General features: G+C 39.9%; 1 protein-coding gene across 11 annotated transcripts in view; it reads left to right on the top strand.

The window, feature by feature from the left end:
- The window catches only part of RFX3 (regulatory factor X3), a 299,217-nt gene that overhangs the window by 199,960 nt on the left and 85,103 nt on the right, over positions 1-14,154 (top strand). For 9 of the 11 annotated variants that reach the window (XM_040449451.1, XM_040449449.1, XM_040449453.1 and 6 more), the window contains one exon: positions 10,935-11,009. The exons of the other annotated variants lie outside the window; for them this stretch is intronic. In XM_040449451.1, the coding sequence (XP_040305385.1) occupies positions 10,935-11,009 (75 nt within the window). The remainder of the gene's footprint in view (positions 1-10,934; positions 11,010-14,154) is intronic. 11 annotated transcript variants of the gene reach the window in all.

Below are 14,154 nucleotides of genomic sequence, written 5' to 3'. Positions count from 1 at the left end.
GTTTATTTATTTTTGGGACAGAGAGAGACAGAGCATGAACGGGGGAGGGGCAGAGAGAGAGGGAGACACAGAATCGGAAACAGGCTCCAGGCTCTGAGCCATCAGCCCAGAGCCTGACGCAGGGCTCGAACTCACGGACCGCGAGATCATGACCTGGCTGAAGTCGGACGCTTAACCGACTGCGCCACCCAGGCGCCCCTATATGGTTTCTTTTAAAATCTAGCTACTGTGTTTGGTTATAATTGTCGGTACCCATAAATTTCACTGGCTAGGAGTTTTGTAATCTAACTGTAGAAAGTTAGAAGTAATTGTACACATTTATTTTAAATTTACTCATTATAAGTTTCAGTACCTTAAGATGGGAGTTTTTTAACCGTGCTTTCAAAATTACAAGAAAGATGTAGTTAGAGAAGAAAAAGAAAATATGAAAATTCAAAGGAGATAAGGAGGTTAGCATTGCAGATGATATGATTGTATACCTGCTAAAAACCCTAGAGACCAAATGAAAAACTATAATAAGAGAATTTAGTAAAATTCATATTCAATGAGATCAGTATGGTTTCTAGATACAAGTAACAGCAATTAGGAAAGATTATGAAAGCAAAGATCTCATTTATAATAAATTTAAAATATACCAGGCAGTAAATGAACAATATTTGTATAAGATCCAGCTTAATATGGGGCGCGTGGGTGGCTCAGTTGGTTGAGTGTCTGACTTCGGCTCAGGTCATCATCTCATGGTCAGTGAGTTCGAGCCCCACGTCCGGCTCTGTGCTGACGGCTCAGAGCGTGGAGCCTGCTTCAGATTCTGTGTCTCCCTCTCTCTGCCCCTCCCCCCTCATGTTCTGTCTCTCTCTCTCTCTCTCTCTCTCTCTCTCTGTCAAAAATAAATAAACATTAAAATTTTTAAAAAAAGATCCAGCTTAATAAAACTCTCTGTGTTCCTGAGGGGCACAAAAAGAAGTTTGAATAATTAAAAAGAAGTTTCAGCATCAAACATTTTGAATCCTGTTAATTTTAATATTTCAGTATGATCCCAATCAAAATACCAATAGGTTCTTCTCTGTTTATGAGAAAGACCTGTTTATATAAATAAACATGTAAGAATAGCGAAGGGAATTTTGTAAAAAGAGAAATACTGGAGAATAATGTTAACAGCCCTACAGTGGGATTCAAACATATTATAAAATTATAATAATTAAGGCAGAATGGTCAGCACATGACTAGATCAGTCTAGCCCAGTGCTGGACTAAAGACCATAAACAGGTCAAATGTATGGAGGAATATAATATATGATAAAGGTCACACTGCCTGTCGGTGGAGAAATGATGGATTATCCATAAAGACAACTGGATAACTAGGAGAGAAAATTGGGTTGGTTCCGTACCTTAACTCCTTATGCAAAAATTAATTGCGCTTGGATGGAAGAACGCATCTTATTATTATCCTTTTGTAGTAGTGAAGCTGATGTGAAATTCAGAAGCTACAAAGAGTATCTCGATAAAATCTGCTACATAAAAGTGAAAACATTCCATGTGCCCAAAACCGCAGTAAACAAAGGCAATGGGGCAAGAAAAACTGGGCATAAAGTTCAGAGACATTACATCTGAAGAACTGATCTGTTTCATATACAGACCACCCTTATAAACCCCTCAGGAAAATAAAAAGACCAAGAAATGGGGAGAGTATATGAACGAGCAGTCCCCCTAGAAGGAGATGGAAAATAACCCCCCAAAAGAGACTGTGGTTTCTGTTTCACGCAGGTAGAGCCAGGACAGTCAGTAAGCCTTACCGCAGGTGGAGAGAATCCGGACCTCTCCCGCCCTGCTGGTAGGAATCTAGACTGGCACAGGATTGGAAAGCAGTGTGGACATTTGTATAAAAATTGACAACACACATGTCCTTTCACCCCCAGAGTGTACTGTGTACTTCTAGTAATTTATCCTACCTGTGATACTCTTCCATACATAAAATGCATAAACAGCCGTATTCCACTGAGGGTTCTTTATAATAGAAAAATTGGGAAAAGGCTTAACTAACCCATCAGCAGGGAGCTAGGTAAATATGTTTTGGTGCCTTTTTCTTCATTCAGTGGGATTTTCTACGGCCGGTCAAGAATGAGGAAGTAAGTGTATGTACTTACATGAATAGGGAGAAACATACATAGATTTAGATATAGAGAGATGAAAAGATCTCCGTATTATAAAAGGAAAAAAGCAAGAGGTTACGTGTGTTTAAATAGAAACCTGTATTTGCATATGCTTATATAAGCACAGAGATATCTCCAGAAGAATGCATGAAGAAAAAAATACACACGGAGGCATGTGAATACATTATCCATTAAAAAAAAAAAGTGATTTATGACTTGCAAAAATTTCACGCAAGCCCTTGATGATTAAGCGTATCTATTTGGTCATGTCCCCCAAATACGTGTAACCTGCACAGCCCTTTCTTCATGTGCCCCGTGTAAAGATTGTCCATGAGGTGTCACAACTCAAATTAAACCTTGTGCCTAGGCTTCAGAAAAAGTCATCCTTTATTAAGACTGTTGGAAATTCGCAAAATGGCAACTGTCATTGCATTTAGTAAAGAATCTTGGATCTATTCTTACACGGGATTTTGGAGCGAAAGTAAATGTATTGTGTTTCTATTCGTGTCTTGATTATTTTCTTTAATCGCTCACTTACCCGTTTATTGAGCTCTCCCTGTGGACCAGGCTCTCTGCTTCTACAGGATGGGGACTGGAGCCAGTTCCGGTCAACCAGAAAGCTGCTTAATCCTCAAAGGCAAAAATGGAAATCCACAAACTTCTTTTCAGTGAGGACTTTTATCTTCTCTCTCACCACATTGTTTTTTAAATCACAAAATCGTTGATGTGTTTTAAATTGATGAATTTTAGATTCACCAAAATTCTGATTACCTTCTGATTCTGTTGCTAATATATAAATTGCAAAACTGCCTAAAGGTTGGGTTGGATTGTATTGGGTAGGAAGAGAACGAAGAGAGAAGCAAAACTCCAAATAATACTTAGACTTCAAAGTCACTCTTTAATAGGGTTAACCAGCACCATTGTAGGGATGCCCATCACCTTGCTGCTTACTGCAGTCTGACCCTGGTAAAGAAAAAAATTTGGGGGGGGGGAATATTTTAGTGCAGTGTTCCTCCAACTTGAGAGTGCATTCTCTAGAGCATTTGTTAAAGACATCACTGGAACCCTTCCCCAGGGCTTTTGACTCCCATGTGGGGAAGGGCCCACGATTTGCATTTTTTACCGGTGCTCAGGTGATTCAGATCCAGGACCACACTTTGAGAAATCCTCTGTTTTAGTGATCATATAGGCTGAATACAATGTAAAAAACATTCTTAATACGGAGAATAGTCTGCAAAAGGCAGATTGGAAATCTCATTTATACATTTGCAAATATAAACTTGGCCTTGAATCCTATCCCTGAATTCTAACCCAGCAGGTTCCGGAAGGGTAATTCTAGCCCTAAGTGCTTATGGAATAGATGTCTTAGAAAATCGTTTTATTGTCAGGCACTGATAATGCCAGTCTTTTGGGTCCTGGTGAGGGTGGAGGGATGTGGGCTGTACAGAATGATCACAGGAACCAAAACAACAGTCTTGGTCTCAATCCACCAACTTAAATCAAATATTCTCAGAACACATTCAATTTATGCAATTTTTTTTTTATCCAAATGGTCTTTTTTTTCTCATAAATATTTCAGAACAGCTTCAGGTGGTACAAAACTGCCAGGACTTCGTGTTGAAAGCGTAGCAATTTAAAATTGTTCTCTCAATGTCATAGAATTATGTGGATAGAGAAGATTTTTGAGACGTTTACAAGACTTGGAACCTCTTGGCGCTAAATGCTCAGTGTGTACGATTGAGGTTTCATCTTGAGCCACTTTCTGGTTTAAGAGGAGATGCAAACCAAAGCTGGCTAGGAGTGTCGTCTGGGCATTTTTGATTTTTTTTGTTAAAAAGAACAACATGTCCTGACTCTGTCAGAGTGAAGCTTCTTGTGAACGTTGCTTTGGTGGGACATGTTTACATGTTGATTTCTGTACTGCCTAAATATACAGCTAAGGGAGCGGTATTTTAGTCAGAGCATTACTGTCTAACTTGCCAGGCCTCCTGGGCCCAAGAGACATCTCTAGATGCTTAGGAGAAGGGATCCAGTGACCCGCAGGGAACGGATTCACCTGGTTAGTGCAGAGCATTCAAAGTTTTGGGATCACAACCCACAATAAGAAATACTGTTATACTGTGGCCCGGTGCTCACACCCACATACATTCCTGAGTACACATCTGTATGTGCACACATATATTACCTATGTGCATATATCATTCGTAGACCAGTGACTGAAACCAAAGGTCCACAAAACGGTTCTTACCCATGCTCTGGGCAGGGACTCCTGATTAGTTGCTACTCTCTTGGATTTCATTAATCTTCGAAAACTGCTGACCAGGACCCACATATTTGACATCATAACCCGCTGGTGGATTGCACCTTGCATTCCACAAAGCACAGCTTTGGGCAAATTGAAGAGGAGAGCAGAGCTGTGGCGGTACCTGTATGAGAGACCTGGCCACAGTCTCCGTTGTTTTGTGTTCAGGTGTGGTGTTGTTGTTGTGCATTTCTAACCGGTGTCCAGGGCCGCACTTTGAAAACCCCTGTGTTGGAGTGATCGTATAGACTAGATACCAAGTGAAAGTGCTCTTTCCTTTGATTCTGCTGGCTGAAGTGCTTCCTGTAGGAAACCACCCATCCCCCCACCACCTTACCTGTATACAGCAGGAGGATGTCATTTCCAACAGGCGTGAAGGTGGTGGCTTTGTGTCATGTTAGCAGTCACACATACCTTTTCTGGACAAAAGCCACCAAGTAGAAATATTTCTGCCTTACTTAATTTCAGATGCAAACAAAATGTGAAGTCTTAGAGTTCAGGGGAGGAATTACCCCAAAGGAAATCTCCAGTCTCGATTTCTTAATTTATTTTTGAGAGACAGAGACAGACAGCATGAGCAGGGGAGGAGCAGGGAGAGAGCTCCAGGCTCCAGGCTTTCAGCTGTCAGCGCAGAGCCCGGCACGGGGCTGGAACCCACGAATTGTGAGATCCTGACCTGAGCCGAAGTCAGACGCTTAACCGACTGAGCCACCCAGATGCCCCTGGAAATTTCCAGGCTTCAGTGTGCTCCTCATTGGGCTTCTCTAGAGAATTTACCAATCTTTGACACAGAAACAAAAATGCTATTTCTCTAAGTGTTGATTGGTGAGGTTAACAGAGTAAACTATATTGACAAGAAAATACAATTATTATACATGTAAGACAGCTACGTTTATGATGATTAAAATGTAACCATCCATTTCAAACTTGTTGCCTTTAACTTGGTCATTTTGAAATCATTTTCAAGTAATACTTCTCAATCATATTTAAACCCTTTTCCTTTTAGAAAGTCAGTCTTGTTTGTTAGCAGTCAACCATTTGGCAAATTTTAATTTTATAGGCTACTCTGCAGAAGATAGCTTCATTTGATACCTTTGATATTTTGATTTAATTCCCACATGATTTATATTTCTGTTATATTTACGTAAAATGGAAAGGATAGTGAATTTAGAGGAATGAGTCTTGTATTCGAGTCTTCTACTTAACATGTAAGTAATTGTAAGAAAGTCCCTCAATCCCAGAGAGCCTCAGTGTTCTAATCTGTGAAAAGGAGATGATACTCCTTGCCTTTCTGGTTTCACAAAGTTGCTATGAAGATCAGACGAGGATTAATGTAAAAAAAAAGTTTTATAAACCAGAAAGCATCATAATATTCTTTCTATTTTTAAATCCCTTTCTTTCACAGTTCTGGAAAGGAAATAGTTTCTACCAAGAGACCAATTTTAATTAGAGTGGCGGTTGAATATATCAATCTTGACCTTTAGTCTTTAAAATAGATTAAAAAGCCATTTCAGAGTCAAGAGAATGTGCCTTGACCTATGAAGACAATGAATAAGGTGACAGAATTATTCTTTTTCCTTCAGCTTTATTAGCATGTAATGGAATGACTGACTGGTTGATATTTACATTAAGAGAAAGTCCTAATTGTCCACATATGAGATACTCTGTTTGACCCATTGCATACGCATTCATAAATGGGTATAAAAATCACATGTCCGGGGAGCCTCTCTCTAGCCCCGTGTAACTCATGCCAAAGACTCATTTCTTCTCATTTGGCTGCATTTCAAACGGCGGTTTATACCTTTTTGACATTATCGCCCGCCCCTAAGTGGACCCTGTGCTCCAGCCAGCCTTGATTACTTGTGCCCACAGTATCTGCGAGTGGCCTAGATTTTACTGAAGACTTTTAGGGGCAGAAGCTGAGGATTTAGCACCACGCTCTCCAGAGCACAGTCACGCGAAGCCTCTTTGCACCACCTTGCCCTCCACAGTCGGCCCATTCTTCCTGCATGTGAGGTGAACGTTGACCTCCGTCTTCCCAGGTCCCCATCTTCTGTAAATCTCTCGACCCCTGAGGCTGGGAGCAACTTTGCAAAACAAGGGGCAATCCTAGAATAGTAAGGGGCCATCCATAATAGAATATCACGGGAAATTATAAATACCAATTGTAAGTAATAATGGGGAATTATAAATAACGGATAAAATGTGGTTTTTTTTTTCCCCGATTTCAATTTTATCTTTATAAGTATTTGCTGCCTTAGGGGAAAAAACAGTACAATATTGATCCCTTCTTTGAGCTTGGGAAAAAAGGATACAAACAAAGTATCTCCTGGACCTCCAGATACTCTCTGACCCCTCTTCCTTCTCCCATTCTCCTTTCCTAAGGGCTTGGGTGGGACTTTCCTCTGAAGTCCTTTTTGGGGACACTGATTCTTGGCTGGGTATGGCACAAGCCTCAAGGTATCCCCGGCTGGTTGGATGGAGACTCTGCACCTGTCCTTGATTCCAACAAGGACATTGGCACTAAAGTGACTGGAAAAGAGTTTGCCGCCTGGGCTTAAGGCCACACGTCTCTCATACTGTGTATCTATCCCCCCATCAGGTAACAGGTGTCCTTCTTAGAGGGTTTGCTCTCTTTTTGTAGGAGCGCCACTGAGGTTTTGTGGGTTGGTTTGTTTGTTTTCCTCTCCTGGATATGAAATACAGCACCTCTCTGGACTCTTCCGAATTTCTGATCCTGATTCCTGAGAAATCAGGAAAGATTTCCTTCTCTGGCACAGACTGCCACAGATTGTGCATATTTGCTATACTCTCAAAATAATAGGGGTGTCCCCTCCCTTACAGAGTCCACACTTGTTTTTCCTTCTTAATTCCATCACACGAGAATTAAAGTCTGTTTCCTGCCCTGTGGTCATGCCACATTCTATACCAGAAGGAAAGTAGTTGGTATAGTCTCTAACTAGCACTCCGGGCCTAGGGTGGAGAGCCATGTGCCCAAGTGAAGGAACCCCACTTACTGCGTTCCCTGGGATTCCGTCTTTTGAGAATTCAACGTTTGGTTGGGGAAGCTGAGTGTTATACCTCTATTCGCTTTACTTCCCCAGTTCCTAAATGGGAATGTGACACAATCCCAAATGATTTTTTTTTTTTAAGTTTATTTATTTTTGAGACAGAGACAGAGCATGAACGGGGGAGGGTCAGAGAGAAGGAGACACAGAATCCGAAACAGGCTCCAGGCTCCGAGCGGTCAGCACAGAGCCCGACGCGGGGCTCGAACTCACGGACTGCGAGTTCGTGACCTGAGCCGAAGTCAGCCGCCTAACCAACTGAGCCATCCAGGCGCCCCAAATGATTTTTTTTTTATAGCAGCTAGGGTCCCTTTCCTCTTTCTTCGCCCAAATTCAGCTTCACTGACAGCAAAACTCATGGAAGTCCCTGTTGCTCTCCGATGAAGTCTGATTTCTCTGAATAGGCTTCACTGGAAATGACTCTCTCAGCAAGTTGTTTCAAGCGGGTCTGATTTTTCACACTACGCTCCATGATACCTTGTCACATGACACGATGGAAAGAGGTCTCTGTATCTTCTGGCTAACGTGTGGTCAGAAAGCAACCTGGCATGTGGGGGTAGGAAGTTCTCATTACCTGAGCTGTGACTCTTGGGACTTGGCCAGGCATTCTGTCTCTGGGCTGCATCTGAGGCTTTGGGACCACATACGATTCCCAGGGCTGGACAGCGCCTCATTGATGTTCCTGGCTTTTGCACACCAGAAGCCTGCCATCCCTCTGATGTTTCAGCAGCCTGTCTAAACACGGTGCACAGTCCTCTTCTCCCATTTCTGAAAGTATGTCTGCAGTTGAACTGGACCAGAGTTTCCTATCTCTGGCCGAGAACCACCCCCAGAGTACATTCCCACTCTCACGGGAGTCCTGTTTTAGCTGCTGAAGCTGGCGGGTCTGAAATAGTCCCTAGTATGTTGATAAGGATCTTCTTTGTCTTCCAGACTTTTTAGGGAGTCACATGCCCAGACTGGTTGCGTTGGACAGCGGTTTCTTACCTGCTCTTTCCCACAGGGAGTCTCTTGGCCTCATTCACCCCACTAATCTCACTTAAAGCTCTGAGGGCCTGTCTTTCCAGGCTGGACGTCTCTTCTCGGACGGAGCATGCCGCCACTTGATCTCAGAAGAGTTGCCATAGTCTCTTATCTGATTATGAGACAGTAGTCCCGTGTCACCTAGCATTAGATAACTACAGAGAGGCGAGGTACTCGCGACTCACCTTAAGGATGGTTGTTCAGTAAGAGCTGCAACCGGGCACCTTTCGAACCTTCGTTCAGAGAACTGACTTTTCAAAAAATAACCTCATGCATAATCGCAGTCTGAAGCTTAACCGGCTTAAGGAAGAAACGGAAAGTGTTTAACATGCCCCCTTTTTAATGACAAAAAACAGCAACCTCCAATCCTTTCAGTCCTAAAGAAATTAAAACTGCTGATTAATAAAACAAATGCAGACATGGGTTTCTCCACCAGTATGACAGCTACATTCCTGATAATTTTTACCTTTCATCTAAACGTGTAAAAACCACACGACACAGGTCATTTCATTTTTATTTACCAGACTGAAATCTAACCTTAAATTTTCCACACTCAAGCTTGAAAGGAAATGTAAGCAGTTTAGCAAATTGGAGTTTTGAGCGAATTCTTCATATAAGTGATCTAATGTCACGTGAGGATTAGGCTTTTCAGCTGTTTTTTTTTTTCTTTATGTGTGTGTTTTCTTTGAAAACAAGAACACTTACTGATGCCCTTGTAAGAGATGCAATACTGAGGTCCTTTATAGTTTTCCAGGTTCACATTTTAGTAAACTGGTTACTCATTATATTTACATTGCTGTTTCTGTCATGTGTCTTTTTTCACTTGTACAATATCACCTTCTCCAGTTTATTTCCAAGTATGCTGGTAAACTCTACGAATAGAACATTCCACCTGGCAGGGAAAATGCTTTAGAAGCCAAGTTACTTAATTTTGTGTTCTTAAAAAAAAAAAAAAAAAAATTAGCAGTGAAACAAATTGTATTACATCATCTTAGGAAGCTTTCTGTCTATTTTAAAAATATTGTTTCTATAGTTTCTGACCTAACATTTTTGTCAGTATTCTATTTTATTAACTCTCAAGAGGAAGAACCAGTAACTTGTAGAAATAGCATAAAATAAAATTAAAGCTATTAAATTCCCAAGTTGTATGGGAGAAAATTAGATTTGATGTTGATCTAAATGAGACTGAACATTCTGTGGATAAAGTTCCACCAGAAAGAAATTGGCAAATTGATGGGGGAAAAAAGACTTTGCTATGGACATTGCTATCCGTTGTTTTTGTGCTGGTCCGGGCGGGGTGAAGGGGGATGTTGTGTGTTAGAATTTCAAAGCATCATTAATTTCCATAGCCGCTGTAAAGTATGAGTCAGTTTACATTTGAAAGCACTAAATATTTTTTATAGCTGCTTATACTAAATTGTTGATTTGATCAGATGGTAGAAATAAAAGTAATGTAATCAATTTTCTTTGTCACATGTGATTTTTTAAAATTTAATTTCAGTTAATACTGTTGGTATAACCCAGTAACCAAATACAGGGTAGGGTGTTCCGAACCTGAATTTACAGTATGTGTTTTAGGGCTAGGAGCTGAGCGATAGAGATCCTTGAATATGAAGTTATCAAGAGCGCATCTCATTTATTATTGGCACCTGCTACTTAATTAAGGTGTTCTGATTGCTCATGGTATGCTAAGATTACATGGAATCAGACTCTTTCTGTCCCTTTTCTTTGTCGACTCTGAATTATTTTCTCTTCTGTGTTCCATTTCTGCTGTCATTTCCAACAGCTCTGCCTGACCACCACTTCCTAAAATATAATGTAGGGACCATGATTACATTTCAGTGTTTATTCATACTAATGACCCTCCACGTCCAAATTTTAATACAGGGTTAAGAGAGGAATGGATAGATTTAGTAGCTTTTGAACACGAATGAGGGTGTCTTTGTACATTTGCATTAAAATACTAATGCATGTTAAACACAAGATCTGCAGTGTCATTTTTCTTTGATGACAAAATAGAGCAAATATTAAATACTGTTTAGAGAGTGGTGACTCCTCCACCTCTCGAAATCTGAAAGTCAAGACTGTTTCCTCATAGCTAGAAACTAGAGTCCACTGGGGTTCCTCCTCTTCAGGCCTCCATTCTGATTATAATTACAGAATGTTCAAAAAAGGTTTACTTTTGTGATCAGACTTATTATTAGTGTGCATATTTTTATTTTATTCTCTGGGGGTGGCGGGAAGATGGGGGAAATACACATTTAATTGAGAGCTATTCATTAGCCACCATTGAAGGAGAAATTGAACTTTAAAGAATCTATCAAAAATTCTCTGGTGAGCCGTTTATTACTGTCTTGTCTTGAGCCCTTTTTTTAATGACATCTATTATCAGATTGAAATGGCGATTGAGACGCTGCAAAAGTCTGACGGTCTGTCCACTCACAGAAGCTCTCTTCTCAACAGCCATGTAAGTTGCCTCTTCTTCACGTAAACTAATCTCTTGCTTGTTCCGCATGTGTTGCTTGCTTCTAAATGCTTGTTTTATTTATTTACTTATTTATTTTGCTTCTTAACCTTCCTTTCTCAGCCCCTTATGATCTCTGTATCACTTAATGGCTCTTTTGTATAGTGGGATATCTAAAAATAATAGAGCCCCCAATATACTGCTTTACTAGGCTTTTGTACTGTTCTGGTACAGATATAACATTTCCAAGTTAATAACAAGCTGCCATTTACCTGTGGAAATTAATTAATGGGGATTTTAAGTATTTAAAGCGTTCTAGTTTGATATTAATTTACCTCAAAGCAAAGGATTGTAATCCGCATCTTCTGGTCTGAAGCAAAGAAACAGTCGTGTCTACTTGTAAGACCAGTAACATTCTTTAAGTGGAAAAAGATTATTAATGCCAAACCCAATAGTAAACTGTCTGAAAATTATTTATTTACCGGTAAGGCCGTATAAGGTGGGAGGAAACAGGGACCTAGATGAGCTCAGGTCCTGCGACCTACAGAGAAATGAAACTGGGCCAAGAGAAGAAGTGAGACTCTAGATAAGCCATACATTTCTAATAATTGATATTAAACAGGATTATTGTTGCTATGCCTTGAAGCCTTTGTTATCAGCTGCAGCCATCACTTTAACACTGGTAAGTCTGACAAGAGCAATGACAGTTTTGTGAAACTGTAAAACTGGGGGAACCGATGGAAATGTCGAATAAAAATTAATTTTGTTTTCGTATTTCTGAATATACGGGGGAAAGTGAAGAGACCTATGACTTCCATCTGTTTTAGACAAATCTGTTAAATTAATATCAATGTACAATAGTACAGTAAGAGAGTCTTCCCTCCCATCTGACAACGTATTCTTAAATTTACAGATAAGTTGTTAGGATTTTTAAATTCTTCCCCGTATTTTGTGACTGAAAAGTCCAAAATTGGATCACCCAATAAATCTGAAAACCTTAACTCACAGAAAATGTTTTCACTATGCTTTTTAAATCATTGCCTCTCCAAATGTTTAAATTTTTATATTCCAACATGACACTAAGTACTTTCCTTGTGTTTTACACATTTGTTTTTAGATGCGTATTGTGTGTTCTTTCTTTTTCAAGGGGAAGTGTCATGGCAAATAAAAACAGGTTAGCCAATTTGGAGAATGCCTGCAATTTTGGTAAAAATTTTAGGTTGTAAATTTCAAAATAATATATACTTTGGCCTTTCTTTTTGAAACCATTTAAGGAATGTGATTTTTCCCCCGTCTGAAAATTTGTATGCAATATGTCACTCTTCTATGTGTTTCATAAGTATATCCCTGCTGTGTTAGCATGACTCTGTAGTTGTGTATAAAGGCTGATGTACTGTGTGTTAGTAGGATGTATGTTTTTGGGAGGTGGGTAATGACTAACTGGTGTTTGTGTTTTGAAAATGGCAATTAAAAATACTGTTCACTTTTAGTCAAAAATGTACAGGGACATAAGAAGAAGAAGAAAAAAACACCTGAAGTTTTTGAACTGTCAGGCTTCTAAGAAGCTGTGTTTTGTTATTCAGTTCATACCTTGTTTTCACTTGAATTGTATAGTTTAGTAAAATATGTGATATTTAATTTTTACCTAAATTACCTCTATTTATTAATTAGTGTTTCATGACCAGTAACATAGGTATAAAAACGTGGGGGGTCTTTGGTACATTTTTATTTTTTGATTTGTTTGAAACTTTTCAGATGTGTTGGGGTTCTTTGAAATTACCATTCTCTTGTAACTCATGAAATGATATTTAATGATCGGGCGCCTGGGTGGCTCGGCCGGTTAAGCGTCCGAGTTCGGCTCAGGTCATGATCTCACAGCTTGTGAGTTTGAGCCCCTCATCAGGCTCTAACTTCCAGAGACATTTCAGGATATACAGTGGGCTTAAATGTTGCTAATGCAGTGATAATCTTTCACTAAATGTCCTGATTCATTTTTATTACACGTCTGAGGTAGTTAAATTCTTCTAAAGCACATATATAGTCAAGTCTTTTGAAACACAAATGATCCTGCAGATGGCATAGAAACAGTAAAGAAAGGATCACGTTTCTGCTGACCAGTCAGGTTTCTCCCTGAACACGTAACAGGACCCTGTTGTTTCTCTGTCCTTGGAAATCTAGTGACGCTCCTAATTTTTGTTAGATTGATCCAAAAGCTGAAATAAGCTACTGCATGTGTTCTAGCTGATCACCACCTGCTAAGGGCATTTTAAGTTCTGTTAAGTTAATTTGTGGTGTTCAGTTGCAAAGAAGAATTTTAGTGGAAACGATTCTTTTATTTTTATTTTTTCTTAATTTACATCCAAGTAAGTTTGCATACCGTGCAACAATGATTCCGGGAGGAGATTCCTTAGTGCCTCTTACCCCTTTAGCCCATCCCCCCTCCCCCACCCCCTCCAGTAACCCTCTGTTTGTTCTCCATATTTAAGAGTCTCTTATGGTTTTGTCCCCTCCCCCCGTTTTTGTATTATTTTTGCTTCCCTTCCCTTATGTGCACCTGTTTTGTATCTTAAAGTCCTCATATGAGGGAAGGCATATGATATTTGTCTTTCTCTGACTGACGAATTTTGCTTAACATAATACCCTCTGGTTCCATCCACGTAGTTGCAAATGGCAAGATTTCATTCTTTTTGATTGCCGAGTAATACTCCATCGTATATATAGACCACATCTTCTTTATCCATTCATCCATCGATGGACATTTGGGCCCTTTCTATACTTGGGCTATTGTCGATAGTGCTGCTATAAACATTGGGGTGCACGTGCCCCTTTGAAACAGCACGCCTGTATCCTTCAGATAAATACCTAGTAGTGCAGTTGCTGGGTCGTAGGGTAGTTGTATTTTTCATTTTTTGAGGAACCTCCATAATGTTTCCCAGAGTGGCTGCACCAACTTAATGGAAATGTTTCTTAAAAATATGCTGTTCATATTTTAAATGTCAACAAACTATAAGTTTATCCTTTATCCGTCACTCTATAGGACATGATATGGAATTCTTTAAAGTGAACATGAATCCAACTTTGTGATGACATTTCCCGACTTACTGGTTTCTACCGAGGATCAGTTTCATGAGGCAAACAAGTAGGAGAA

This window comes from Herpailurus yagouaroundi, unplaced genomic scaffold, assembly GCF_014898765.1.
Source record: "Herpailurus yagouaroundi ecotype Mexico unplaced genomic scaffold, PumYag 199, whole genome shotgun sequence".
Taxonomy (NCBI): Eukaryota; Metazoa; Chordata; class Mammalia; order Carnivora; family Felidae; genus Herpailurus; species Herpailurus yagouaroundi.
Note: the sequence above shows the minus strand (reverse complement) of the source record. Positions and strands in the feature narration are given on the sequence as shown.